Source organism: Sceloporus occidentalis, unplaced genomic scaffold (genome assembly GCF_023333645.1).
Source record: "Sceloporus occidentalis isolate IW3139 unplaced genomic scaffold, rSceOcc1.0.p SCAF_10, whole genome shotgun sequence".
Taxonomy (NCBI): domain Eukaryota; kingdom Metazoa; phylum Chordata; class Lepidosauria; order Squamata; family Phrynosomatidae; genus Sceloporus; species Sceloporus occidentalis.
Genome location: NW_028316990.1, coordinates 28,061,138 through 28,078,403, shown reverse-complemented (window position 1 = coordinate 28,078,403; position 17,266 = coordinate 28,061,138). Strand labels below are relative to the sequence as shown.

Genomic DNA, 17,266 nt, shown 5'->3' with positions numbered 1-17,266 from the left:
CAGGTTCTTCATTATCCAGCATCTTTGGGGAGCCGCTATAATCCAAGAATTCTGGCAGTGCCTAACACAAACCACAGCAGTCACATAGCAGTAATGTGCCTCCTCCTCCCACATTCAACATTCAAACAAAGTCTGGTCAAAAATGAACTTAAGTGATGTTCTCTCCATTCCATAATTAGGTGATGGTTGCGATTGTTTGCTGTGATTCAAAGGATTTTTACCCTTCTCTTAAGCCATAAAACACTTGCAAAGTGATTCAGAAAGGTTATTAATGAGATTGTTCCTTGCTAATTTGTACATCAATATAGAGTTCTTCTGGATCGTGGAAGTAGCCTAGGAAATGTGGAAAGAAACATGAGGTTCATGGTTTGCGTGTTTTCCTGACTTCATCTACTCTGACTGGAACTGGCTCTGTAGGTTTTCTAGTACACGGCGTCTTTCATAGCATACATATATCTCTACACCAAGGGTAGGCAACCTTTTTGAGCCGGGGGCTGGGTTGCTGTCCCTCAGACAACTGGGGAGCCGAAGCCAATAAATAAATAAATAAATAAATAAATAAATTTTTTTTAAAAAAAATTAATTAAATAAATAAACCGGGACAAATGTAGGACAAACATTTCAAATGGAGGACAATTTTTTTAAAAAATGGAGGACACGCTAACAAATTTGCTGGTTTTTAAAAAAAATGTTAATATAAATGCATGTTTCGGAGGCTTCTATAGACACTTGCCCCCCTTGCCCGCCGCTTGCCCCTCATTGCCCACCTCCTCCTGATAGGCCAAAGGCCCCACGCCCTCACGCAAGGGGCCAAAGGCTCTGGTGGCAATTGGCGCCAGGACCGGGCTGGGGCCAGTCCCAAGGCCTTGCCGGGCCGCATCCGGCCCGTGGGCCGCAGGTTGCCTACCCCTGCTCTACACTAATGCACACAACATAGGAAATAAACAAGATGAACACAAACTATTCACACATCAAAGCAAACACAGTGTAATAACCATCACTGAAATCTGGTGGGATGAGCCGCATGATTGGAACGTAGTAATGAGAGGGACAATAATATGGCTGAACTTAAGCTTTCTTGCTTTTTGCTTCTGTACATGGCTTTGCAAAAGAATCAGTAGTTACAACTGCCATCTGCCGGCCTGAGAGGGAGTTCACCAGGCAGGTCCAGCTCCATCAGGGCCAGCCTGGAAGAAGGAAGAGCCCTCCCTCCAATCCATCTGCCTTGGTCCAGGCCTTAGAGGGAGAGAAGAACCACTGGACCTCATCCCCCTTCCCTCCATCATTCCCTTCTCCTTTTGTTTCACGTCTTTTAGATTGTAAGCCTGAGGGCAGGGAACTGTCTGATTAAAAATAATATTGTAAGCCGCCCTGAGAGCCATTAGGGCTGAAGGGCGGGATATAAATAAATAAATAAATAAATAAATAAATAAATAAATACAGTAGACTCATAGAATGAGCTACAGAGTAAAAGTGCATGGGCTATGATGCTCCCTACCTTTTTTACTGTTTGTGACCATAGTACACACTCACCCCCTCACCCCTCCTTTCTTTAGAGAGCTCTGAATACAATGCTCTGGCTCTGCTGTGGCCTTGAAGGGAACAGGATCATCCTAGCAAGTATCTCTTTGCATTCCAGACTCCAAGCAAATGTAATGCCAATAAGAAAGTGTGTGAACACTGCATGGACAATGAACGCAACCAATCACTTGATGTTTAGACAATAGCCAATTAACTGCCTGTTGTATAATCATGTGTGTACTAAATAACCTATTAAGCTAATGCTATGTAAACAATGAACTGTGTTTTACTATAAAAACTTTTGGAAATGGCTATTGGGGCGGCAGCAATTTTATCACCATCTGCTGGTGTGCTGTCGTCTTGGCCAAAATAAAGTGCGTATTGCCTATGGACATTTCGGGTTCTCGTGTCGTCACTTAAGGACACTCCTTTCAAATGAACATGTTGGGAATGTTTCCCTAACAGTAATAGAGGGGTATAACCTATTTCAGAGAAAGAGATCAAACAGACCTCTGTGGAGAGGTCTATGACATAAATCCTGGGAGCCAGTTTGAGAGCATCTGAGTAAAAATTAAGAGGAATAGAAACAACAGGGATGCCACTGTGGGAATCTACAGATCCTTAAGCCAGAACTGAGGATCTGGATGATGCCTTCCTGGAACAGATAACGAAGCGTTCAAAAAGGGGAGAGGTAGTAGTAATGGGAGATTTTGACTATCCTGATATCTGTTGGAAGTCAAACTCTGCAAAGAATATAAAGTCCTACTAATTCCTCACTTGCCTTGCAGACAATTTCATTGTTCAGAAGGTAGGAGAGGCAACAAGGAGATCAGCTATTTTAAATCAGAATCTTGAGGTGGGAATGGCCATGTTCTCCTGGAGAAGAAAGAGGAATCCAAGTGTAGTCAGACAGGTATTCTAGACTTTAAGACAGCTGATTTCAGTAAATGGAGGGAAATACTAGGTGTGATCCCATGTCAGGAACATTAAAAGAGAAGATATTTCATGTTTGGATGTGAGTTTCTTAAAAGTGAGATTTCGAAGGAACAATTTCAAAAAGTTCCAATTACAGAAAAATAGGTGGTGTCCAAAGAATCTAGAATGGATGTCTAAAGAACTTTCAGCCAAGACTGATAACTGTTACTAAAGCCAGAACTCAGAACTACTCTCTGGCAAAACTCTGGTCTTGTGGGTCTCCTGCGGCCAAAGCAATGTCACATATTTTCTTATCTTGTACTTTTACAGTCAGAGCCGTAAACGACTGATTGATCCCCTACTGAGCTGCATGCAGGGCTGCTTGAAAGAGTTTTGTGTAAAACATTTGTTAGAGGATATATGTCCAAACGTATCTTTATCAGTCGCTAAGTTCCTGTCAATGGTCCTTAAGTCCAGAGAGAGTGAAGTATCAAACACTGCCCAGGCTACGGTAACATATTATAAGAGCAATTCAATTATACTGTGTCAATATGGGGAGAGTCTAACAAATGTGTAATTATATTTCTCCTAACATTATTTGATGTATATTTACCTTTGTATTTTTTCACCTACATTCTATGTTGGTTTATTTTTAGTTATCCTTTTTTCCTGTATTCAATACTGCAATCTTGTTGTTTGTACTGTTGGATCTTTGGACTGCACACAGTCAGAAGACCTTGGCAGCCATCTGTACTCTGTAGTCATCTGTGGCTACTATCTGTAGTCTGGTTAACAATCAGAAATTTCCCCAAGGCCTCATATCCTAACTTTAAATGAATGTTGCCATACTCTGAACTTGTGTGTAATGAAACAGAACTTCGTCTATTTGCAGCTCTTCAAGTTTTCTTCAAAGCTGTTCTTGCTGTATCTTATCAATGGCAGACCAAAAATGTGGCAACATATGAATGCACATGTGTTTGTTGTTCTAAAGCAAAGGTGGGTAAAGTATGGCCCCAAGAGATTTCCCACCCACCTCCAAATTTCCAAAATGCCCCAAAACGATCTATAGGAGAAAAGAGGGCCTTTCCATAGTTGTGCCATCCTAAACCCCTAAGAGTCAAAATAAAATTTTGTGAAATCCCCCCAGTGCCTAAAAATGACCCAAAATGCCCACTAGAGGCCCAGGACCTCCTCAAAAAGCACTGCCCTATATCCCATAGAGTTACAGTGGAGCCTTGTCTTATGCGGGGGATCCGTTCAATATAATGGGGCTCGTGCTTGCGGCGATGCAGTGGGTGTGCTCAGCAGGCGTGCACGCCATTCATTTAATGGCAACGTGACTTCCATATAAACAGTATGTCGCATATGGTGTGCCTGCATATGGAATGGGCGCACTGTATTTAGGGGCAATTTTGGACATGGGAGAGCAGGTGCAGCCCGCCAAGGTTTCTGGAGGCCCCCTAATCTTCCAAAGTTGCTCATCCCTGTTGTAAAGGATATAAAAGGAAACAATGGGTGACCGCAGATGTAGCCTCTAATAACCTTGATTATTATTTGCCAATATATATTTTAGTTACCTTCTACCTTCTACCCCCTACCCAATGTATCTATGAGTAGTCTAACACAGACATTCCTCACAACGTTTGATATGCCAAAAATTGTCTGGACATTCTTTTTCGCTACTCTCGCCAGTTTTGCCTCCTTCCGTTTAGCTGGAGCTCTCCCCGTGTCATCAATAAAAAATAAGAAGAAAGAACAAAACTTGTGCTGAACATTGAGTAAGACCCACACAAAACTGAAGGAGAACATTTAACCATACAATTTGATTATTTTCTGTTTACACTATTATCAGTTTAAATTTCATCCATCGTCCCAGGTGGCCACTTGTCAACAGATTCCAGCAACAGAGAAGATGAGTCAACCAATCTAAGATAATTAAACAGAAGACCAAGAGAATGTCCTCCCACACAATACTTCTAATATGACAGCCAAATTCTTGAGGAGAATGACCCTCCGTATCAGTCACCAACTTACAAAATTTCATGGTATCCAACATATCCATTGTCCATGCTAACTCTAAACAAGGAAACCTGAAAGATCTTCTTCTTATGTTTTATCAATCTTTCACAATTTGTTATTGTTGTTAACTGCCCTCAAGTAAATCCAATTTCCGGGTCCAATTTCTGGAGCAGCAGAAAACAAGCTTGCTCCTCAATATGACACCCCTTCAGATACTTCAACAGGGCTATCCTATCACCTCTTAACCATCTCTTCTCCAGGTGAAACATCCCCAGCTCCCTAAGTCATCCCTTAAAGGGCATGGTTTCCAGACCCTTCACCATTTTGATGTCCCTCCTCTGGACATGCTCCAGCTTCTCAACATCCTTTTTGAATTGTGGTGCCCAGAACTGGACACAGGATTCCTGCAGTTTCTTAATTGTCCAACTCTCACATTTACTAAAATATTAATTCAGTATTTTTTGTAGTTACTGAACTATTACTGAAATGTTAATTCAATGCCGAATTAATTAATTAATTCAATTCAATTTTTGTTTTTTTTAAAAGGCAGGGATTTTGGGTTAGCCAACAAAATCAACTCATTTCCAAAAGTTTAACTTAAACTGAATACACCAAACCATTTTATCTGAGTTTTTGAATACACCAAACCATTTTATTTGAGCTTTACCAGTTCATATTTTCTCACCAAGCACTGTTGTTGCTGTGTTGCCTTCAAGGCATTTCTGGCTCATGGTGGTGCTAAGGCTAACATGGGGTTTTCATGGCAGATTTTATTCAGAGGGGGTTTGCATTTCCTCTGAGGCTGAGAGAGTGTGATCTGCCCAAGGTCACCCAATGGGTTTCCATAGCTAAGTGAAAATTCGAACCCTGGTCTCCTAGTGTTAGTCGAACACTCAAACCACTACACCATGCTGCCTTTCTCACCAAGCATATCCCAGCTCAAATCCTATCTATGATCCAATATAAACGGACCATTCAATTAGCAAACTACATAAAAATAAAAATGCCAAGACACCTGAGGGAGGTATTTACCAGAGTCAGATTCGAGCAGCTTGATACCATGCTAAGGTTTGGGAAATTTAATGGCATTCCTTATAATGAGCGAACCTGTATTTGTGTAGATCACGAAATTGAGGATATAGCTCACATATTATTTAAGTGCAAACTGTATCAGCAGAAAAGAGACCCGTATCTCAGTCCATATATCAAACGTACAATGTACTGGGATACCCATATTAGAACAACATGCTTTATGAGCGGTCAAGATTCAAAAATATCTTTCATTACAGCTTGGTATTTAAGCAAAGCAATACACCTGAGAACTAGATATGTGGGGATGATTGGGGTAAATTGCAGGGATGATGAAGAATTCTGATGTATGATTATAATTTTACTCTGACTGTTTATTGTATTACTGACTTTTGTATTATTATTATTTTTACTTATTCATATATCTTTCTTCTTAACCTTTTACACAGAGTCTTACAGAGTGATGTATTAGTTTTGTTGCATTAACTGTATTGCCTAATGTATTATACCTATACATTTTTATTATATTTTTATTCTTATTTTTATATATTTTACTCTCATGTTCTCTTATATAACTCTTATTTAGAGTTCTACACGGAGTTTGATATAGAATTTTATCTTGGTTTTTGTATTTTGTATTGTGGTACTTTGAGATGGCCTATGGGCTAATCAATAAATATTGATTGAAATATCTATGGCTAATCAAAAAAGTAAGCTCCTGTACAAAAGCTTCCTGTTCTGCAAACGTGAGCAAAATTCCATGCAATAGTTATTACCTCTAATCACTGATCAGAGATAACAGAAGCAGTCTGTGAACCAATGCACAACGCCTGTGGGCCATATCCAGCCAGAGGCTGATGCTTCACTGTTAGGACACAGTGATCAGAGATGACACATGAAGAACAACAATGGCCTGAGAAAAAGAAAGGGAAAGCAAGAGAAACCAGGAAAACCTGATACAAGGCCATAAGGAGACTTGGAGAAAAAATTGTTATGTTGCTGCTTAACTATTCCTTGTTGCCAAGGGAACAATAAAAAGTAGAGCTGGGGTGATAGTGAATAAAAGAGATACCAAACAACAACAACAACAACAACAACAACCCATATATGGAAGGAGCACAGCTCAGTGGTAAAGCCCATACTTTGTATGCATATCCATATTTAATCTTGGGCCTTTCCAGATCAGAAATTGTTGCTGTGTGCTTTCAAGTCGAAACAATAGCAGTGATGGTGAACCTATGGCACGTGTGCCAGAGGTGGCACTCAGAGCCCTCTCTGTGGGCACATGTGCCATCGTCCCAGCACCAAGTTTGCCAGAGTTTGCTACTAGAAAGCCAGAGGGACACAGCACTTTGCAATAAATGAGTGGGTTTTGGGTTGCAGTTTGGGCACTCGGCCTCTAAAAGGTTCACCATCACTGCAATACAGCATACTGGCAAAGACTCTAATCTAAAATCCTAGAAAGCTGCAGCCACTTGAGACTGGCAACTGTGGCCCTGTAGATGTTTCAGCTACAACTCCCATAATCTTCTACCAATGGTGATGCTAGTTAGAGCTGAGTAGCAAACCACTCCTGACAGTTGTGGATTTATACCCCATTATAGATAATACATAGAATCATAGAGTTGGAAGAGACCGCAAGGGCCATCCAGTCCTACCCTCTGTCATGCAGGAAATCTAAATCAAAGCATCCCCGACAGATGGCCATATGCAGATGTATATGGTCCAATTCAGTAAACTATTTGTTTCCTTTCAACAAGGGAATTGATTTTTTCATACTGGCATCAGATCTCTTGTTTAGCAGCATTCCACTATGACTGACTTTCTGTTCCCCAATAAATAAATCTGGGGAAAAATTATGTTGTACTTTGATGAAAAACAAATGTAAAAAATTGCATTACTTTCTACAGAATTTCACTAAACGTTGTGCATTAAGTATACTTTATTACTATTTATTTGTATCCCATTTTTCTCCAGATAAAGGGACTGAAGGCAGCTGTGCTGACAAATTTAAAACAGCACAAATTGAAAGCAATGCAAAAGCTTTAACAATTAAACAATTTAAAAGGTTACAAATACAGTGGATCCTTGTTATACGCTGGGGTTTGGTTCCAAGATCCCCCGTGTATAACAAAATCCGTGTATGCTCAAGTCCCATTAAATATAATGACATAGCAAAATGGTGTCCCTAATAAAAAATGGAACATCAAGGTAAATTTATACTTTTTTGGAACATTTTCAAACCGTGTATGCTTAAATCCGTGTATAAAAAATCCGTGTATAAGAAGGGCCGACTGTATCACATAAATATTACATTGAAAACTATATACAAACCTTGACATCTGAATGACAAAACATTTAAAAGCTGAGTCTTCATCAGTTTGAGAAAATCTGATGGCACAAAATTGTTTTTACCTGCCGCTGAAAGAAGAGCAAGGATGGGGCCACTCTGGCCTCTCTATGGAAGGAGCTCCAGAGTCTGGGAGCAGCCACCAAGAAGGGTCTCTCCAGACAATCTAATGGGAGATATGTTCCTTCAGATTATCTGGACCCAAGATGTATAGGGCCTTACAGGTCAAAATCTGCACTTTGAATTATGACTAGAAATGGACCGGCAAATGAAGTTTTGAGCACTTTTCAAAGGGAGCCCCTCATAGAGCTCATTACAGCAATCAGAACAGGATGTAACCAAGGCATGTACCACTGTGGTCAGATACAACCTCCCGAAATGGGTGCGATAGCTTTAGCTTAGCAAAAGCACTCCTAGTCCCTGCCAAAACCTGGGCCCAGCTCAGAGCTGAATCCAGGAGTATCCCCAAATTGTGAACCTGTATTATCAGAGGGAGTGTAACCCCATCTAACACAGGATGAGTCCCTATTCAGATTTGTCTCTTGACTGACCAAGAGCACCTTTATCTTGTCTGGATTAAGCTTCAATTTTTTTGGGCCTTCATCCAGTCCATCACAGCTGCCAGGCAACAGCTTCCTTGGAATAAGGTGGGAAGGACTGATAGAACTTGGTAGCATCAGCATTGACACCTGACTCAAAAAATCTGGACTTCTCCCAGGGGTTTAATGTACATTTTATAAAACATAAGGGACAAGACTGAATCTTGAGACTCCATAAATCAATGGCCCAAAGGATCAAGTTGGAATCTCCCAGCACCACCTTCTGAGAGTGCCCCTCTGTAGAACCATACTTCCAAGCCCCATCCAAGACAGGTGACTCAGAACAATATCATGGTCAATGTTATCAAAAGCCACTGAGAGGTCCAGCAGAACCGAAAGGAGCACAATCCTTCCGTTCTGTTTTGTGCGTAGTTCATTCAGCGAAGGCTACCAAAGCTGTTTCTGTTCCATAACCAAGTCTGAAACCAGACTGACATATATCTAGATAATCTGTGTCATCCAGAAACCCCTGGATGTTGAGAAGCCACCACACATTCTAGTACCTTGCCCAAAAATGGAAAGTTGGAGACTGTCCTATAGTTATCTAGTATAGTAGCATTTGGGAAAGGTTTTTTTCAGAAGTGGTTTTACTACAGCCTCCATCAGGCATGTTGGAGCCCTGCCTTGTTGTAAAGAGGCATTAATCTTTTCCCTTACTCATTAAACAAGTCCTCCTCTGGTCTGTTTAATTAGCCAGGAAGGGCAAGGGTCTAGTACACATGTGATGGCTCTCACCTCTCCAAAGATCCTATCCACATCCTAAGGCTACACAAATGAAAAAGTATCCATAAACACTGGGCAAGCAGGCGCCAAGGTTACATCCACTGTTGTCAACTCTGGCATCCAAATACTGTTGTAATAAAAATGGGAAATATATTTTAGTTTAGTTTATTTTTAAACTATATTGCATACCTACATGTGACAGTGCAAAGTGGGATATAAATAAAATAAAATAATAAATAAAACATTAATTTTAAATCAATGGGAGACTTTTGGCTTTTCCAATGTATTAAGACTACAACTCCCACAATTTCTTGTTGTTGGCCACTTGGCTAGAGCTTCTGGGAGCTGAAGCCCAAAGCGTTTGAAAAGCCAAAGGTTCCCTAGCCTTCTTAAATGAAAATTAAGATTGTGATTACACAAACATAACTCCACACAAAGATGCCTGTAACACTATATAGGACGATGACTGCTGTCCATCACTGTACCAAGAAGGAATAGATTTACCTTTTCACACTTCTAACAATCTTACCTGGCATGCCATGTACAAGATCCCCACACAGCACAAAGAATTTTGGTTTGGGGTTCAGTTGATTAATTGCTCGCACTGCTTGCTGAGTTAATTTGAGTTCCTCTTCCCATTCATCTCCTCCACTATCACAGTCACCAACTGCATAAGCTTTCATCAATCCAAACTGTGGATCTGCTCCTTGAATGAAATAGAAAGGGGCCTTCCATTCTTCTTCTGCATATAAAAAAATAAGTTGGGTGAAATGAAGGTCTCACCATAAATTTCGGTCATTTATTGCTACAAAAATTTTAAAGTACCAACAGTCATTTTGTCAACATATATAAGTCTTTTACAATTTAGTAACTTTTGGGTCTATGGACTGTGCACTGGGGATGAGTCTTGCCTGCTGCTTCTAAGAAAAGCTTAAGAAGGATCCTGTGATGTGTGGGACAGACTGCTGAGCAGACAGACCTCAAGCCCCACCTTAAGCTGAAAACATTTGCTGTTCCCTCCAAGAAATATGAGTCGTGCTCTGGGCTTGAGGCAGGGGTTTAGGTCTACTCAGCAGCCTGTTCCTACTGCACACCAGAGGAACCTTCTAAGGCTTTTCCTGGAGCAGCAAGATATGTTCCCAGTGCCCAGGGAGGGTTTCTCAGAGCAGAACAGCAAACACATTAGGCAATGGGTGTGAAGTCTACTTGGCAGCCTGTCCCCACTGCATATTGGAAGAAATGCTTTATTCGGATTCTTCCACCTCAAGCCCATTATCTAATGCATTTGCGGCTCCCCTCCAAAAAATGTTATGAATAATGTGGTGGAAATGCATCACATGTCCCCTAGTCAACTTATATTATAGGAGGAGTTTGAGGCAAAAATTGTTTCTGACCCCTTGGGGCCAGAGAGCACATAGGAATGCCCTCCATACCCTCAGAATGCATTTGTGGGCATGCTGCAGCAAAATCTATATATTTTAAAATATGTATTTTGCCAAAAAAAAATATGTTTGACCCCTGGAGGACTCTGGAGGTCACATGCAGCCTGCAGGCTGCACTTTGTTCATCCTTGATATAAAGCATTTCACACACCCCAGCATATGTAGAATACAGTCGTCCCTTTGTTTGTGCGGACTTTGAATCTGCGTCCCTCGCTTACTCGTTAGGGGCAAATGGAGAGACTTAAAATGGGGCATGTGCCCATGGTGTGCCCCTACAGGTGCCCACGGGAGCACACAGTCATTCAAACCAATAAGGTTTGAATATCGGTGGGTTTCCATTTCTGCCAGGGAGGGGATCTGGAATGGATCCCCGTGAAAACGAAGGGGCAACTGTATTCCCAAATTTATTTTGTAGGAAAAGTTTCATGAAACCGCAATTCCAAAGTGCTATTGTACACAGTTAACATGATTCAGTGCAGCCCTGTATCCTCCTGCTTGCAAATGTTATTACGGTATTCAAATCCAGAGGAAAATTCAGAGGAAAAAAATCCAGGAAAGAACAGAAGTAAATTCATTAACAGAATTTCTAATACATCAAACCTCTTCTTCTCCCTTCCCAGTCAAGAAGTCATTTGACTGAATCTCAATTAAGAGTCATTTTGCCCATACATTTCCTAATACTGAGATTAATTACTGTTAGGAAAAGCATTTCTCTAATTGTGCATAAAGAGCTGCACCATTTCACCTGCCTTTGATACACTGCATTGAGAGACATTTTATGTAACAAAAAGGCAAAAAATCAACACACTAGAGAACCCATTGCATATCACATATTCTGGCAGAGCAAATTAGAATCATAGAATCATAGATTTGGAAGAGACCACAAGGGCCATCCAGTTCAACCCCCTGCCATGCAGGAACTCTCAATCAAATCATACCGGACAGATGGTCATCCAGCCTCTGTTTAAAGGCCTCCAAAAAGGAGACTCCGAAGGAGTGTGTTCCAGGACGTTCCTCCTAAATTTCAGGTAGAATCTCTTTTCCTGTAGCTTGCATCCATTTCAGCGGGTCCTGTTCTCTGGAGCAGCAGAAAACAAGCTTGTTCCCTCTTCAATGTGACATCCCTTCAAATATTTAAACAGGGCTATCATATCACCTCTTAACCTTCTCTTCTCCAGGCTAAACATCCCCAGCTCCCTCAGGCGTTCCTCATAGGGCTTCATGGTTTCCAGACCCTTCACCATTTTAGTCACCCTCCTTTGGACACATGGCTCCAGTTTCTCAATGTCCTATTTGAATTGTGGTGCCCAGAACTGGACACAATATTATTCCAGGTGGAGCCTGACCAAAGCAGAATAGAGTAGCACTATTACTTCTCTTGATTTAGAGACTACACTTCTATTGATGCAGCCTAAAACTGCATTAGGCATTTTAGCTGCCACATCACACTGTTGACTCATGTTAAACTTGTGGTCTACTTGGACTCCTAGATCCCTTTCACACATATAAATCTCATTCAGCCAGGTGTCCCCCATCCTATATCTGTGCATTTCATTTTTCTGCCCTAAGAAATGTAAATACCTTACATTTCTCCATATTGAATTTCATTTTATTAGCTTTAGCCCAGCTTTCTACTCTATTCAAGTAATTTTGAATGTTGATCCTGTCCTCTGGGGTATTAGCTACGCCAAAGCTGCGTTCCAATCCTTAGGCCTTGAGCGTGGCTTTGGTGCAGCTTCTGGCCTCTTAGGACGCACACATCATTGAAACAGCATACCTCCAAATTGACCCGAAGCAGCTTTATTTTGGCCTGTCTGTTCAGGCTCTAAGTCACCAGACTTTGGCTAGCTACCAGACAAAATGTCTGAACTCTTGTTAAGGGGCATGTGTGTATATGTGCCTTCCGGTCACCTGTCAACTTATGGCAACCCCATGAATTTCATAGGAAAGGAATACTCTCCCTCTGAAATGCAGCCACCAACAGCTGGTATTCTTTGCCAGTCTCCCATCCACATACTATGCCTATCTGACCCTGCTTCCAATACAGTGTGGCCTCGTTATTTGTGGGTTTGCCATCTGACAATTTCAGTATCAGCAGATGGCAAGCCCCCGTTAACACCAATGGTGGCAAATGCATGGAGCCATGCCACTATTAACTACTAATCATGGCTGCAGGATCCCAGCTCCATCCCCACTTCCTCAGGTGGCTGAGGGGGTTCCTTTCTCCTCCTAGAAAGCCAAGTCCTATCCAGTGCTGTTGCAGCTGCCTTCCTACTCCTCTGCCACCCCTTCCTAGCAATCCTCCTCATCCTCATCCTGCGCCTCCTCCTTGCAATCCCTCTGCCGCACAACAAGAGCAGTTTTTGCCAGACTGGGGTGGCTGCCCATGGGGCTGTGAGGAGCTGCGCTGCTGCCAGAAGAAGCTCCTCTTCTTGGACAAATAAATTAGATCCACTGAATCAATGGCATTTACATACCGGTAATTTCTTATTTGGAATTGCCTACCATTCAGCAGTTGCTTCAAAGATTCAAATGATTTAGGCCTTGAAATGTAGTAAAGTTTGGCAATCCCTGGATGATATTCAAGACATAATTTGGTACCTTAAAACAGTGCTTATTAAGCTATTAGATGTGTGGAGCCACCAACTACCTTCCCAAGTACCAGGGATGAGTATCATATTTGTGCCAACTGGTCTCCAGGGAGAGACCCTGGCAGAGACCAACAAAGAGTCCACAGCCCACCATTTTGAGTAGCACTGCCTGGATGGCCCTTGTGGTCTCTTCCAACTCTATGATTCTATGCGTACTCAGAAGGAAGTCTTGCAAAGGAACTTAGTGCTAATAAGCATGTACAGGATTATAGACACGTACATTTGTTATTGCATACACTCTCATGAATTTCTTCATAAACCTGTTAACTTTTAAGCCTTAAAGGCCAAGGTCCCACAAGACCTATTGTGTGTGCTTGTCGTATCCAAGCAAAAAGGCTACATTTTCAAGCTGGAGACTGAACATTTGTATATCATTAACTACCAAAACTACAAAACGGCATTGCTAGACAAATCCAATCAGAAGGACTAGCTGCACACTTTAAACCTGTTACTAGGTACAAATACAGATTAATACACATGCAACCCAGGTACATCAGTGAGAAAATGGGTTCCCATTAAATACCTCTTAAATTCACATAAAAGAATACAAGAAGCTCACCACAACATTAATAAAAACTCTGCTGGATCAGACTGGACTGAATGTTCCAGCATTCTGTTGACATGGTGGTCAGCCAAATACCTGTCCAAAGTCACGTGAAGACCAGGAGGGCAGCGTGTCTTGCCTGTGTTCCAGCAACTAGCTTTCCAAGGCATACTACCTCTGATCTTGGGGACAACATATAGCCACCATAACTGACTGCCATTGATAGTCTTATCCTCCACAAGAACTTATAACAGGACAGTCTATCTAGTCTGGAGAGGGAAGCCATGTAGCTCTCCAGCAACAGCCCTACAAGTCACCACAGGCAATGGTGAGGAGCATCTTAGGGAGCTGGAGATGTTTAGTCTAGAGAAGAGAAGTTTAAGAGGTGACATGACAGCCAGATTTAAATATTTGAAGGGATGTCATATTGAGGATGGAGCAAGTTTTCTGCTGCTTCAGAGACTAGGACATAGGGCAATGGATTCTGAACTACAGGAAATGAGATTTCACCTAAACATTGGGCCCAAACAAAGCTGCTTTGGGTCACTTTGGAAGTGTGCTGTTTAAATGATGCATGCATCCTGAGGCCAGAAGCTGTGCCAAAGCCATGCTACAGTGCTAAGGACTGGAGCACATCTTTGGTGCAGCATCTGGCCTCTTAAGATGCATGTGTCATTTAAACAGCAAGCCTCCAAACTGACCCGAAGCAGCTTTATTTTGGCCTGTCTGTTTGGGCCTGTTATTAAGAAGAATGTCATGATGGCAAGAGCTGTTCGACAGTGTAGTCTACTGCCTTGGAGAGTGTACCTGAAGTCCGACTAAATATAACAATGGTTGTATCTGGGCCCTTCTGCAGGCAAAGCATGCATCAACCACTGAGCAGAACATTTGAGTGCTGTCCTGGCCAGGGGATTCTGGGAGTCCTACCACTAAGCTATGTCCCCACCTTACTCATACGCCTGAGTAGCATGGACAGCAGTAAAGAATAAGTCAGTACAGATGGCCCTCTACATATGCTTTAGCGGTACCCACCAGACTTTGATCTCGTTTTATTTTATTAACCATTTCATTGGGAATTGTTTTTAATGGTATTTTAGGGTGGGAGGGAGATTGATAGTCATGTTTGATTTTATTCTTTTTGTTTGTTGTTACCCGCCTCGATCCAATACAGGGAGAGGTGGGATATAAATAAATAAATAAATAAATAAATAAATAAATAAATATTATTTGCGGCTTTGGCTTTTGTGGATTTGCTTATTTGTGGGTTTGAGTAACATGTTCTCTCTAGGAATCTCTAGGTCCTCCGGCGCAACTCTGCCAGAAGTAAGCCACAGGGTTGTGCTGAGGAACCTGGGAGTTCCACCAGAAAACACAGTTGCACTGGAGGACTTAGAGGTTATTAGAAGAAAGACTTCAATAGGCATTTGTGAGTCCTCCAGCATGATTCTGTGGTCAGCTTCTGGCAGACATTGACCACAGAGTTGCACTGGAGAAGGGTATCCCTTATAATGAACGAACATGTATTTATGGTGACCACGAAATTGATGATCTAGCATACATTTTGTTTAGATGTAATCTGTACCAACAGAAAAGGGACCAATACCTTGATCCCTATATTAAACAAACAGTATTCTGGGATACTCACATCAGAATATCATATTTTATGGGTGGACAAGATTCAAAAGTAACCAGAGCTCGGTTCCTTCATAAAGCATCACCATTGAGATCTAGATATGTGGGGATGATTGGTGTTAACTGTGAGAGCAACGAAGAGATTTGACATAGGATGACGGATGTTTAATGTTATTTCCACCTCCTGTTTTAGTTCTAGTTTACTTCCCAGGGTAACTATCTTACACATTACTGTTCGGTTGTTTTAACGTTTTTATTCTTACCGGTTTATTTGTATATCTTTCAGTACATATCTTTATTTAGATTTGTATAGTCTGTATATAAGCTGTGCATGTTTAGGTTATTCGTATTATATATTGTATTGTGGTATATTGTACCTAGTGCACTATATTAACATTTTGTGTGTGTGTGCATTGCTTGTATTACTATGTTTTGAGTATTTTGAAATAGCCCTTGGGTTATTCGTTATGATACTGACTGAATACTCCATTCACTTTCATGGTGCCTCTAACTTCAGCAAAAGCGGAGGGACAGTGGTACCTCAAATGCGAACAAATGGTGGCTCACAACAACTTAAAAAGATGAAACTGAAACACTGATTACAAAAGTTAAAAAAAGAAGAAGAGGAGGAAGTAAATATTGCTAAGATTTAAACGTAAGTTTTGAAAACAGCAACCATGAAAGCATTTAGACTGTGCTGTACTTCCCAGGATTCCTTAGCATTGAGCCAGGGTCCCAAACTGGACCATTCCTGTTGTTCTGGACCCATGAAGGAACCACAGAAGACCCTCAAGTGCAAAGAGACAGCTCCAAGGCAGCATCACTCAGCCTTCTCTCTCAGAGAGCTCTGCTGCTGCTGCTGCCACAAAAGACTACAACTCCCAGGATCCTTTGCGCTGAGCCAGGGAAGCTGGGACGATCTCAAAGTGGACTCTCTTCCCGCAGTGGGCTTTGGATGGACCTCCCTCCCTTCCAGGCCCCGCACTTGGAGCCCTCTCCGTCCGGGGGTTACCTTCAGGGAGAGCGGGGAGAGTCCGCTGCCGCGCCCCGAGAAACACCTCTCGCCTCTCTTCGGCCATGGCTCCCTCAGAGACAGTTGGGGAGGGAGGGGGCGGGGCTTAGCAGGCTTGATGAGCCAACCCGGAAGTGGGCGGGGCATAATCATAGAACTATAGAATCATAGAGTTGGAAGAGACTAGAAAGACCATCCAGTCCAGCCCACTTCTGACATGCAGGAACTCTCAATCAAGGCATCCCCATTGACAGATGGCCACCCAGCCTCTGTTTAAAGACCTCCAGGGAAGGAGACTCCACTACACTCCAAGGGAACATATTCCACTGTTGAACAGCCCTTACTGCCAGGAAGTTCCTCCTAACGTTGAGCTGGAATCTCTTTTCCTGCACTTTGCATCCATTGTTCCATTGGGTCCTAGTCTCTGGAGCAGCAGAGAACAAGCTTGCTCCCTCCTCAATATGACATCCTTTCAAATATTTAAACAGGGCTATCATATCACCTCTTAACCTTCTTTTCTTCAGGCTAAACATCCCCAGTTCCCTAAGTTTTTCCTCATAGGGATTCATGGTTTCCAGGCCCTTCACCATTTTAGTCTCCCTTCTTTGGACACATGGCTCCAGTTTCTCAACGTCCTTTTTGAATTGTTTTGCCCAGAACTGGGCACAATATTCCAGGTGGGGCCTGACCAAAGCAGAATAGAGTGGCACTATTACTTCCCTTGATCTAGACACTATGTCCAAAGAAGGACGACTACAATGGTGAAGGGCCTGGAAACCATGGAGCCCTATGAGGAAAGACTTAAGGAGGCTGGCACCATGGTGTCGTG

General features: G+C 42.1%; 1 protein-coding gene across 2 annotated transcripts in view; it reads right to left on the bottom strand.

Annotated features, from left to right (window-relative positions):
- The window catches only part of LOC149306263 (serine/threonine-protein phosphatase CPPED1-like), a 41,327-nt gene extending 24,792 nt beyond the window's left edge, over positions 1 to 16,535 (bottom strand). For both annotated transcript variants that reach the window (XM_089540479.1, XM_089540480.1), the window contains exons 1-2: positions 16,438 to 16,535; positions 9,686 to 9,898 (exon numbers count right to left, since the gene is read on the bottom strand). In XM_089540479.1, the coding sequence (XP_089396605.1) occupies positions 9,686 to 9,898; positions 16,438 to 16,504 (280 nt within the window). In that variant the 5' untranslated portion in view covers positions 16,505 to 16,535. The remainder of the gene's footprint in view (positions 1 to 9,685; positions 9,899 to 16,437) is intronic.
- Between the last annotated feature and the right edge of the window lie 731 nt (positions 16,536 to 17,266).